Source organism: Lepidochelys kempii, chromosome 5, assembly GCF_965140285.1.
Source record: "Lepidochelys kempii isolate rLepKem1 chromosome 5, rLepKem1.hap1, whole genome shotgun sequence".
NCBI lineage: Eukaryota > Metazoa > Chordata > Testudines > Cheloniidae > Lepidochelys > Lepidochelys kempii.
The window spans coordinates 23,967,558-23,979,797 of record NC_136384.1 but is presented as its reverse complement, the minus strand read 5'-3'; the positions used below and the strand labels follow the sequence as shown (position 1 = coordinate 23,979,797).

The following is a 12,240-nucleotide window of genomic DNA, read 5'->3' as shown; positions in this document are numbered from 1 at the left end:
TGTTCTGTGTGGGTGAGTTTCTGGAGTAGTAGACACATGGGTGTTATAATGATTCCGCACCATATCGCTGAGACACCACTGCTCCTATTGCCATGTTGGACGCATCAGTTTCCACAATAAAGGCCAGCATTGGGTCCAGGTATACCAAGATGGGGGCAGTGGTGAAGGTGAGCTTGAGTCATTCAAGCATATTTTGGGCTTTGTGGGACCAAATGAACCCTGCATTTTTGCAGAGGAGTGTGGTCATGGGCACTATTTGCCCTGAAAAACTGAAATAAAACACTGATAGAAAATGGTAAAGCCTAAGAAGCATTGTAGACTGGGGTACTATGCAGAGCAGCTAACTCTGGTTCAGCCATCGCATAGACTCAACCATAAGAGGCTATTGCACCAGGTTGCAAGTCTATAGGGCAGTTGTAGCCCCGATGTGGGGTAGGATGTCTGCACTCTTTTTCTCAAAAATGGCCATGTACTCTTGGTATTTGACAGGGAAGTAGGGGGACAATCCTGAGGGCAGCCCCATCTGACCCACCATGAGAGCCCAGAGTACCCTTGACGTTGACATTGCCTTATAGTGGAAGGATCTTCCTAGATCTGAAGAACCATTGTCAGCCTTGCACAAGCAGACATGCCAGCAGAATTTGGAGGGGAAGCTGATTTTTTGTTCCTACCAAAAGATATGGGGGTTGTGGAGAACTAGCCGTGAGACACTGAGAATCAGGAGGAAATGCACATAACGGATTGAACCAAACGGCAGTGTCTCTCAGTGTCTTGAGATGGTGATTTCCAGGGGTTCGTCTCTTCTACCACTGGACCTGAGGACACGAAGGGCCCACCTATCCTGTCCAAAAGGTCTGGGGTAGGTTTTGGCTGTGCAGGGATTTGCAGGTCTGAACCATGTTGATATCAATAAAGTTATCAGCAGCACTGAAATCATTAAGGGTCCATAGCACAGGTATTCGAAGGCTCTCATCCGGAATGCGTAATTGTATCATACTTGAAAGTGTGGTGAGGACCCATGTGGCCCAGGATGCATCCCAGTCAAGATCGGGGAGGTGGGCTGTACCAGGCTATAACCTCTTGGTCACACCCATGCCAGGCCCCTCTACCAGGCCTGAGATTGGTCGTTTCCCTGATCTCTCTGGGCTGGTGTTCTCAAAGGGCAGGCAGCAAGAGCGTGACCTGGCTCAGAGCAAAAAAAACTTAGGTTATTACGCCAGTGTTGCTCCCTGTCCTGGGTGGTCGAATGCCAGCAAGCTAGATTGACCTGCAGGGGTTCAGGGGCCTGTGGATGACAGTGTGGGTTGTGGGTAGGACAGCTGCAACACCCCCTTTTTCTCCTCTTTTCGGTCATGCACCCGTTGTCAATACAAATAACTAAGTCAATTAAGGCATCCAAGCTTGTAGGGATCTCTATTCAGGCCAGTTCATCCTTGATCTCATTCTGGAGCCCACTGAAACTGATAAAGCAGGGCCACCTCATTCCATTCCACATCAACTGCAAGCCATCAAAACCAAACGGTGTATGGTAGCCGGGCCCTGTCCTTGTCAGAGCTTCCGTACAGTGGCTTCAGCTGAGTGGGTGTCGTCAAGATTGTCGAGAACACTTGGAGGAAAGTGCTCCAGTCTGGAAGCACCAGCCTGTTTCATTCTAATTAGGGGGAGGGTCACCAACTCCCAGTATGCGTGCCCAGTTTCAGCCTGCCCCTTCCTACCCCATCTGCTAGTGCCAGCCTCCCTGCCCAATCAGTCCCAGCTTCTCTCCTTTCCTCCAGTCCCAATCTCACTAGACTTCTTGTCTCATTCTACTACTTTCCCTCTCCCTGGTCCAGCTTTTGTTCCCTCTGCATTTGATTCAGACAGCTTCCTCCTCCATACTGCCTGGTTGCCGGCAGTGGGGGGTCATCCTAGTGCCTGGCCTGAAAGAGTTGGGAGCAGCCATTACAGGGAAAGTCTGGCTTTACCTCTGTAGTCCTGGAGACCCTGCTCCAAAGCTTGGGGGCACTAAAGCTGTTCAAAGAAAAGGGTGCTGGAATTTTTTAACATGGGAAAACAACATATTTTTCCCTAGTCTCACTCTTGGACATGGCTGAATCATTCTGGTTGAAAATTTCAAAATAATTCAGCTTACAGTAGCCACCAGGCAAGGAAAATTTCAGCCCAAATGGTTAAAATTTAGCTAAGTTATAGGCAACTGAATACTGGGTCTTATAATGAGACGTTTTCGGGCAACCTTAATAATAGGCAGTGCTACCAACCCACCTATAATACCTCAGATATCGAATGATTGTCACTGCAGTATCTACTGAAGTCAGGACTACAGTCTGTAGAGAAAACTAGTACCTTCTTTAACCTCCATGTGTTTGGAAATGAAAGGCAAAGACGTGGCAAAGGCACAGCAGCAGCTGAAGACATGCCTTGACTACAGAAATACAGGTGATAATTTTCCCTATGAATATTAGGCATCGGAAGGGTAGCAACATACGCAAAAATCCTTGACATGCTTTGTAATATTCCTCTAGGTGATTATTTCCACTTGGAAGAGGTGGTACTACTAAAGAGGAATGAACTTCAAATGAAAAAATAATTATATGTACACGTTTTTCTACTTTGAATCATTAAAAAAGATGCTTTGGCTCATCCCTGTTAGGATTTACAGTCTTCCTTCAGGCAGTTAATAAGTCTTAGCTTTCCTGAAGCTGGTGATAAATGACTAGAAACTGAAAATGCTATAAACAAAATTTGACAATTTTAGTATCATCATAAAAATGAAAAACTATTCCTCCATGTTTTCCTAGTGACATTTGAGTAAGGTAGATAGAGTTTAACGTTCATGCAGGATACAATATAAACTGGAAAAGGACCAAGAAATATAATTCAGACATATGGTCCTGATGGAATACTACTGCACAATAACGTTATTCTCAAAACTTCAGCAACCACAAATGATCGATAGCATATTTTCAGGATTCTCTAATAAGATATACTGGGCCAGACTTATCCCTGCCATAATTCCATTGAGTAAAAAGGGAAGGAGAGAAAAGGCCCGTTACCCTATCGAGGAAAGGCTAATGAGGAATCCCTAGTTCCAGGACTGGTTACTGCTGCTCCCAGCAGACAGTGAAAAGGAGCCAGGCATGCTGTAGGTATTCCCTGATGGAAATAAAGATATGGATCCAGATCCCTAGCTACAAATGCAGAGGGCACATAACAAAGGAGGGGGCATGCACAGGTTGCTTTAAGAAACATTTGCTCTACTGTAAATTGGAGCAGTCTTCATGCTGCTTTAAGTTGTACTGGCTGCCTGGAACAGTCAGAAACAAGTGCACCAGTTAATGGCTCCTTTCCCCAGCCACATCCCCTAACTGACAGTCTGGAACTGAAGTCAAAGGGAGTTTTGTCATTTACTTCAATAGCAGCAGGTGTCATAGACTTAAAGGCCAGAAGGGACCACCATGATCTAGTTGCTGGAAGCTGGCTGGCTGGTCTAGTTGCTAGATGCTCAGTCTTATAAAAAAGTTAGGTTTTTTTGCCCCCCACTGCTCCTCTTGGAAGGCTGTTCTAGAACTTCACTTCTCTGGTGGTTAGGAACCTTCATCTAATTTCAAGTCTAAACTTATTGATAGCCTGTTTGAATCCATTTGTTCTTGTGACAACATTAGGCCTTAACTTAAATAACTCTTCTCCCTCCCTAGTGTTTATCCTTCTGATGTATTTATAGAATCATAGAAGATTAGGGTTGGAGGAGACCTCAGGAGGTCATCTAGTCCAACCCCCTGCTCAAAGCAGGACCAACATCAACTAAATCATCCCACCCAGGGCTTTGTCAAGCCGGGCCTTAAAAACCTTGAAGGATGGAGATTCCACCACCTCCCTAGGTAACCTATTCCAGTGCTTCACCACCCTCCTAGTGAATTAGTTTTTCCTCATATCCAACCTAAACCTCCTCAACTGCAACTTGAGCCCATTGCTCCTTGTTCTGTTATCTGCCACCACTGAGAACAGCCTAGTTCCATTCTCTTTGGACCTCCCCTTCAGGTAGTTGAAATCTTCTATCAAATCCCCCCTCACTCTTCTCTTCTGCAGACTAAATAAGCCCAGTTCCCTCAGCCTCTCCACATAAGTCATGTGCCCCGGACCCCTAATCATTTTCGTTGCCCTCCGCTGGACTCTCTCCAATTTGTCCTCATCCTTTCTGTAGTGGAGGGCCCAAAACTGCATGCAGTACTCCAGATGTAGCCTCACCAGTGCCAAATAGAGGGGAATAATCACTTCCCCCGATCTGCTGGCAATGCTTCTACTAATGCAGCCCAATATGCCATTAGCCTTGTTGGCAACAAGGGCACACGGTTGACTCATATCCAGCTTCTCGTCCACTGTAATCCCCAGGTCCTTTTCTGCAGAACTGCTCCTTAGCCAGTCAGTCCCCAGCCTGTAGCAGTGCATGGGATTCTTCCGTTCTAAGTGCAGGACTTTGCACTTGTCCTTCTTGAACCTCATCAAATGTTTTTTGGCCGAATCCTCCAATTTGTCTAGGTAACTCTGGACCCTATCCCTACCCTACAGCATATCTAACTCTCCCCGCAGCTTAGTGTCATCCGTGAACTTGCTGAAGGTACAATATATCCCATCATCCAGATCATTAATGAAGATATTGAACAAAACTGGCCCCAGGACCGACCCATGGGGCACTCCGCTTGATACCAGCCAACAACTAGACATTGAGTCGTTGATCACTACCCGTTGAGCCCAACAAGCTAGCCAGCTTTTTATCCACCCTATAGTCCATTCATACAATCCATACTTCTTTAACTTGCTGGCATGAATACTGTGGGAGATCCTATCAAAAGCTTTGCTAAACTCAAGATATATCACGTCCACCGCTTTCCCCATATCCACAGAGCCAGTTATTTCATCACAGAAGGCAATCAGCCTTTGTCAGGCATGACTTTCCCTTGGTGAATCCATGCTGACCTTTTCTGATCACCTTCCTCTACTCCAAGTGCTTCAAAATGGATTGCTTGAGGACCTGCTCTGTGATTTTTCCAGGGACTAGGGTGAGACTGACCAGTCTGTAGTTCCATGGATTCTCCTTCCCTTTTTTAAAGATGGGCACTATATTTGCCTTTTTCCAATCGTCCGGGACCTCCCCTATTGCCATGAGTTTTCAAAGATAATGGCCAATGGCTCCGCAATCACATCAGCCAATTCTCTTACCACCCTCAAATGCATTAATTCTGGCCCCATGGACTTGTGCATGTCAAGCTTTTCTAAATAGTCCTTAACCTGTTCTTTCACCACTGAGGGCTGCTCACCTCCTCCCCATACTGAGCTGCCCAGTGCAGCAGTCTGGGAGCTGACCTTGTCTGTGAAGACTGAGGCGAAAAAAGCATTGAGTACTTCAGCTTTTTCCACATTGTCTGTCACTAGGTTGCCTCCCCCATTCAGTAAGGGTCCCACACTTTCCCTAACCTTCTTCTTGTTGCTAACATACCTGTAGAAACCCTTCTTGTTACCCATCACATCCCGTGCTAGCTGCAACTCCAATTGTGCTTTGGCCTTCATGATTACACTCCTGCATGTTCGAGCAATATTTTTATAGAGAACAATCATATCTCCTCCCTGCCCAGCCTTCGTTTGGTTAGGCTAAACTAGCCAAGCTGCTTAAGTCTCCTCTTGTAAGGTAGGTCTCCAGTCCTCTGATCATCCTAGTAGCCTTCTCTGCACCTGTTCCAGTTTGAATTCATCTTTCTTAAATATGGGAAACCAGAACTGCACACAGTATTCCAGATGAGGTCTCAACAATGACTTATATAATGGTACTAACACTTCTGTATCTCTCCTGGAAACGTCTCGCCTGATGCATCCTAGGATTGCATTTTAATGGTCTCATCATTTTCACTGGCAGCTCATAGTCATCCTGTGATCAACCACTATACCCAGGTCTTTCTCCTCCTCTGCTGATTCCAACTGATATGTCCCCAGCTTATAGCAAAAATTCTTATGGTTAGTCCCTAAATGCACTACCTTGCACTTTGCACTGCTAAATTTCATCCCAATTATATTTCCCAATTATATTTCATCCCAGTCTTAGAACTCTAAGCAACTACCCAACTTTGTTTAATTTCAGGAAATCAATACATTTTCCTACACCAGATATATTAGAAATGAGTCCTGTATCAGTTTTCTAACATGAGACCAGATGCCTTTTAATTTGGCACAGTCCTGGAAGATCTGAAGATGATTCTCTACACCATGGCATCTGCTCCAGCTATGTCTCTTGTTTTACAACACTTGTGCAAAAATATCTAATAATAATTTCTCACTGTTATTCTCTCCACGAAGGGGAACTTGTACTGTTCAGAGTAGTTAGCCTTATATTCTTCCAATCCTCTGGAGACATTTGCTGGTTTATTTTTTCCGCACCTTCACTCACTTTGTCAATATTACCTTGTATTTCTGTAGAAAAGAGTGCATCTGGGGTTTGATATACATACAGATATTTAAATCATTATACATATTTAACTTGCTCCAGAGGAGAATGCCTGGGACAAAATATTTGCTCTTGACACTTCAGAAACTGCTGAAATAGAAGCTCTGAAAATACCAAATAGACTTGTTCAGTGGTTCTCTCAACCTTCTCCATACTGTAAAAGGATGCCCTTTTACACATCCCTGGAAGCCCTCTCCCATGTAGCTGGGACTACCCCACCCCCATTTAGCAAATAAGGGAGTAACCCCTGACACCTGTTTCTGACCTCCCAGCTGAGAACTCATGACTTAAATGGACATAGAGGAGGAAAGTTACATAGGAGAGGAAGGGTAATCTTGAGGTTAAGGCACAGCACTGGGGGGAAGAAGATCAAAGTTCTTTCCCATGTTCTATCTCAGGCCTTTGTGTGACCACGGTCAAGCCACTTAACCTTTCTGTGCCTCTGTTTCCCCATCTGTAAAATGGAAATAATTATATTTACTTACCTTTCTAACAGGGTTGTTGTGTTGTGAGACTTAATTTGTTAATCTGTCAGGCACTTGGAGATATGCAGATAGAAATCCCTGTAGAACCACAAAGTATTATTAATTATTATTATTATTCATCTACATTTTCTAATATATCCTCTTTGGCACTCAAGTACACCATTCACTGTTGGTGAATTTCCATCCTGTATTTCAATAACAAAAGAAAAAAAACATGCAAGAAGATCTTATATTAATTTGTTTCATTTAATTTTCTGGTATGAGTTTTGTCCCTCATGAGATTTTACGTTGCAGTATCTTCATTTAAAATCTTTGTTGCATTTTACTTAACATAAATATACAAAAATATGAAAAGATATACCAAGATATATAATGAACCAATAACACATCCATAAGGGACAATATTAAAATAAAATAAAATAAAAACTGTATAGGAAAACAGGGAACGAATTTAAAAATCCAAAAAGTAGGAATTTATTTGCACTGCAGACAATATTAAGTTCTTTCATCTTTTCAACCTCTAGAGGGAACTATGTTTTCAGCAAACCCTCCCCCAATAAGAATTTTCTTAATCGAGAGCAGGCTTCACAAACTGTTCTTAATGTTAGCTGGACCTTAATTTAGGAATAAAGCCTTCCAGAATCAAAAGCACAATTCACTGTAATACTTTGAGTTGGAACAGTGATTCTAATCTTGATTTGTATGCATGCTATTCTGGGAGGAAAATACTGTTTCCATAATGACCTTAATCCTAAAGGGCCAGATTCCGAAATCCTCACTCTTATTGTAGCCAACAGACATTTTGCCTGACAAAAGATTCAGGACTGTAGGAGTTGGTCCTATTAAAAAACATGTATGTAGTTGAAAGAACTAATGTCTGCTCACTGGAAAACAATTAGATTTACAGCCCTGGAAAATGTTTGCAGCCGTACTGTATTTGTACTCATGACAAGGTAGATTAAGTGACAGATGTAATTTGGATCAACAATAAATTGTTACACATAAGCTTTTGACTCCAAAAGATCCTGGTGCTCTAAGGGCCTGATCCAGAAATGTTTACTAAAGGCAGACTCCCACTAGCTGGAATGGCAGTGTTCATGTGCATAAGGGTTGCATGTTGGGGCCTAAATCCAAGTCTGTATCTATGTCTGAAAACTGGCCTTCAAACCTCATATTTTCCAGTCTTCTTTTTTCATCACTTTTGTCCTGTATGCTGAGTAGTACGTTATTCCCTGAGGAGTAGTCAAAATGAATAAGGATGGCAGACTTGTGATTTGTTTGCTTATCTCTTCCATATTGATACAATTCATGCTATTTGAAATAAGATGGTTCTCAGACAAAATGCAGCACACACAAATGAAAAAGACAGATACATTTTGAAAAACAAAATCGAAGAGATGTTGCCAGGTTGCAGTGTCATAAACAGACATATAGGGTCAACGGAAAACAGTGGCTGGAAAGGCAACATACAAAATGATCTTCAGCAGGATGGATGTATATGTAAACTTTAAAATCATTCTGAAACCAAATTAATCAATCAAATAATATTACTTTAAATGCACATTTTTCAGGCAAGTTACTTGTCTTTGAATTTCTATATCTTATTTTTTGACTGATTGCCATTAGATAAATATTCCAGGAAAATATTCTTGTGAATTTTTGATTAGTTGATTAGTTTTGATTAGAAAGAAAATAGGGTTATTGGGCCTTTTAAATTCTATTACTTAGTTTAATTGCATTAAAAGCATGTGCAGTTTCATCTTGTGTTTAATTCAGACTTCATGTGCTCTTAAAGATGAACAGCTGGGTTCCACTTGGAACCAAAGTCTCCAATTTACACTCTGTACAGTAAAGGCAGAAACAATTTGTTTATATACATTGCCCTGACAGTGACCTCAACCCTGAGTTAAACAGACCCCTTCTGTAAGGTGAGAAGCACTTCACTCACCCTACCAGTTCAACCTTGGGCCTCTCATTATAAGCATAAAATGTCAAACTGTGCAGGATTACTGTGTGTGTGCAGACGTGGACCATTGACCATTATGGAACATGCAGAATCCACAGAGATTTCACAGTTGCAAATAATGAATGCAGTTAGTCCCCCTCTGCATTCTCCTTGTATCCTCCTTCACTATATCATTTTTAACTCTTTTCAATATGTAATGTTGAGTATAGTTTCTTATTCAGAAAATGATCATCCATTTTCAAGTGGCATTTCCAAAAATTCAGAAGTTATAGTTGCTTTGTTAGCAATACATATAAAAACAAGTGCTTTTTTTTTTTTTACCATGGCAACAGCTAAGTAAATTAGTCAGAGAGTGGTGCCCAGATTACTTAACAAGTGAATTTTTCACACCAAAACAATGTTAAACAAACACAATTCTCCGAATACAAGGTCTTTCAAATGAAATAATATAACTGAAAAATGAGTTTTGTTTTGCTTTTAATTACACACTTTATTTACTGGGGCACACTAAGTCTTCTGCAGAATTAAATTGTGCCTTTTAAGCCCAGCCTGTAATGAGGGGCAGTGCGGAGTTGCTCTGTTCTAGGGGCCACACCAGAGTGGCACAATGTATCCCAGAGCTCCCTAGTTGCATGGGGGGATTGGGAGCATTTAATATACTACTGTACGTACCCTTAAAGGAGGCAATATGCTTCTCGCATGCTGCCGATCAGGTCTGCTGGACAGTTTATGTGGGGCACAGCCAAAGTCCTACCTACTCCCTGGAAGTATCCTCTGGGCATCACTGAGTGCTAGTTATACCCCTCCCCATGGAGGCTGTGCAAACTAGAAGAGTTTCTTACCCCACCTCCTGCCCCCAGCCACAGAACAAGCAGGGGCACAGATTCTGCTAGCTTTACCCACATTGGTAGTCCACTGCTTTCCATGAGCCTGCCTGAGGAGTAAGGTACTCCTCCACCCGGTAAGAAATCCGGGGCTTATGCTTTGAGTCCATCACCCATTCAGGCTGAGTTGTACATTACACCAGGCGTTGTTCCATTCATGCTCGTGCACTAAGGTACCACTCAGCCGGAGTCCATGTGGCACACCTGACGCAGTAACAACCTGCCAAGGAGAATACTGCCGGACTGTCTGGGATTCTGCATGGGAGGGAGCTACTGTGTCCTCTCCCTTCCCGTTCCTAGGCTGATACTAGCATGCGCGCTACCTTCCACTGCTGTAGAATAGCGGCGCGGGGCTTTTACCCGGAGGGGAGCCAGGAACGCTCCCCTTTCAGCAGGGGCAGCAGCATTAAAGGGGCGCCTCACCCGCTGTTGCAATGAAAGGGCCATTTCAAGTAGGGGTGGGGGAATTCATTCATTCGGAGGGCGGCTCCCAATCCTGCAAGCAGGGCTTTTAAAACACGGCGCTTTAGCTCCGGGACACGAGGGGTCTCGTGCGCTGCCCTAGGTCGCTCCGCATCCAGAGTTACAGCAGGACGAGTCAGCTCGCTGCATCTCCAGGTCCTGATTTTAAACGGGTCTTTTGCACGCCCTGCTAGGACACGTGCACGGTGGGAAAAGAAACAATCGCATCGAGGGGATTTTCAAAGTCCGGATTGCAAGGGTGAGCGCGACTTCTCAGGCAAGCAGCAGCCGAGCGGGGTCTTTTTATTTCCTACCCACCTCTCCCCTTGCTCCAGGTTTGCAGTGCCCTTTGCAGCCATTGCTCATCAGAGCGCCCCTGGGCGAGATGTGGGTTGGTTACAGGAAGAGGGGCGGCGGGGTGGGGGGCCCGGGATTTTGTTTGGGGGGGGGAAGGGGGCGGAGGGGCGGATCAGCCCTGCAGGAATGTTAATGAACGACTCCTCCCCAAACACAAACCCGGCCTCGCAGCGCCATGTGTGGCAACAGGCGCGTTGGCTCCCACACTATTTAAACAGAGGGCTATAGACCAGCGAGGATCCATAAGATCAGCCAGGAGGCAGAGCGTGGGGGAGGAAGATGCCCCACAAATAACAAGTTGCTGGGACAGTTAGTTAACCTGCCAAACACCCTAAAAAATCAGCCACCCAACAACCGAGAGAAAACCAGCAGCTCCTTCTAACCCCACGGGCTACTGATCTCTGTATTAAAGTGTGCAGGGGGAGGAGGTTGGTAGCACTTTCTTGTTCTGTGCAGGGCACCCAGGGGGACTCGGAGACAGCGGCGAGAGGGGGGAGGGAGCTCACTGCTATTGAAACAATGCCATCCTTCTTCTTACTTAGCGTCCCCTGCATCCTGGTGGCTTGGATGCTCCTGGCAAGCAGCACCAGCAGCAGCCCCAACGAGGAGAAGCTGGTCACGGTCCTGGTGCTGCTGCCCAAGGACAACTCTTACCTGTTCTCCCTGGCCAGGGTCAAGCCCGCCATCGAGTACGCCGTGCGGAGCCTGCAGGAGAACGGGACTTGCCTGCCGGGCTACCGCTTCGAGCTCATCTACGAGGACTCCGAGTGTGGCAACCGGGCGCTCTTCAGCCTGGTGGACCTGGTGGCCCTGAAGCAGCAGAAACCGGACCTGCTGCTGGGGCCCGTCTGCGAGTACGCGGCTGCCCCGGTGGCCCGGCTGGCCTCCCACTGGAACCTGCCCATGATCTCGGCTGGGGCGCTGGCCACCGGCTTCAGCACCCGGACGGGCGAGTTCTCGCACCTGACCCGGGTCTCGCCCGCCTACTCCAAGATGGGCGAGATGTTCCTGGCCCTGTTCCGGCACCACAAGTGGAGCCGGGCCACCCTCCTCTACAGCGACAACAACCAGGAGCGCAACTGCTACTTCACCATGGAGGGGGTGCATGTGGTCTTCCAGGAGGAGGCGTTCCCCATGGCAGTGCACAGCTTCGACGAGAGCGGCCGGTACTTGGACCTGGACGAGATCGTGCGCGCCATCCAGGCTGGGGAGCGAGGTGAGTGAGCCCGGGGCAGCACGGGCACCCGCAGGGGGGAATCCCCCCGCCCCCTTGCCCCGATCTCACCCCGCCATCTCCACTGGAGCCGGGCACCCGCCCGAACCTCCCCTTCCCCCCTGGCTGGAGCAGCTTCGCCCCGAACATCCCACCCCAGCCAGGGCTGTAGCTCCGCTGCTCCCCTCTGCGTCCATCGTCTCCCTCCAGTGCCTCCGGGAGGAGCTTTGTCCAAACCAGCCCCCCCGCCCCCCCTTCTCCGCTGAAGGAGCCTTGGCCAAACCATCGCCCACCGGTGGAGTTTAGTTAAATCGCCGCAATCCCCCTCCACTCCAACGATGCACCCGCCGTAAAAATCTGGCCCAGGCGCACCCTGCCCA

General features: G+C 46.2%; 1 protein-coding gene and 1 long non-coding RNA gene across 10 annotated transcripts in view; one reads left to right on the top strand and one right to left on the bottom strand.

Annotated features, from left to right (window-relative positions):
• LOC140911185 (uncharacterized) overlaps positions 1–12,240 on the bottom strand; it is a 466,381-nt gene that overhangs the window by 30,008 nt on the left and 424,133 nt on the right. For 3 of the 7 annotated variants that reach the window (XR_012158849.2, XR_012158850.2, XR_012158853.2), the window contains exons 1-3: positions 10,609–12,089; positions 6,979–7,056; positions 6,327–6,459 (exon numbers count right to left, since the gene is read on the bottom strand). This is a non-coding gene — a long non-coding RNA (uncharacterized LOC140911185). Of the gene's footprint in view, positions 1–6,326; positions 6,460–6,978; positions 7,057–10,608; positions 12,090–12,240 lie in introns of those variants that run through there. The other 4 variants (XR_012158852.2, XR_012158851.2, XR_012158854.2 and 1 more) reach the window with 2 other exon arrangements.
• Positions 10,836–12,240, top strand: part of NPR3 (natriuretic peptide receptor 3) — a 59,571-nt gene continuing 58,166 nt past the window's right edge. Inside the window, exons 1-2 of one of the 3 annotated variants that reach the window (XM_073343685.2) lie at positions 10,837–11,075; positions 11,190–11,863. In XM_073343685.2, coding sequence (XP_073199786.1) covers positions 11,215–11,863 — 649 coding nt within the window. In that variant the 5' untranslated portion in view covers positions 10,837–11,075; positions 11,190–11,214. Of the gene's footprint in view, positions 11,864–12,240 lie in introns of all 3 variants that reach the window. The other 2 variants (XM_073343684.2, XM_073343683.2) reach the window with 2 other exon arrangements.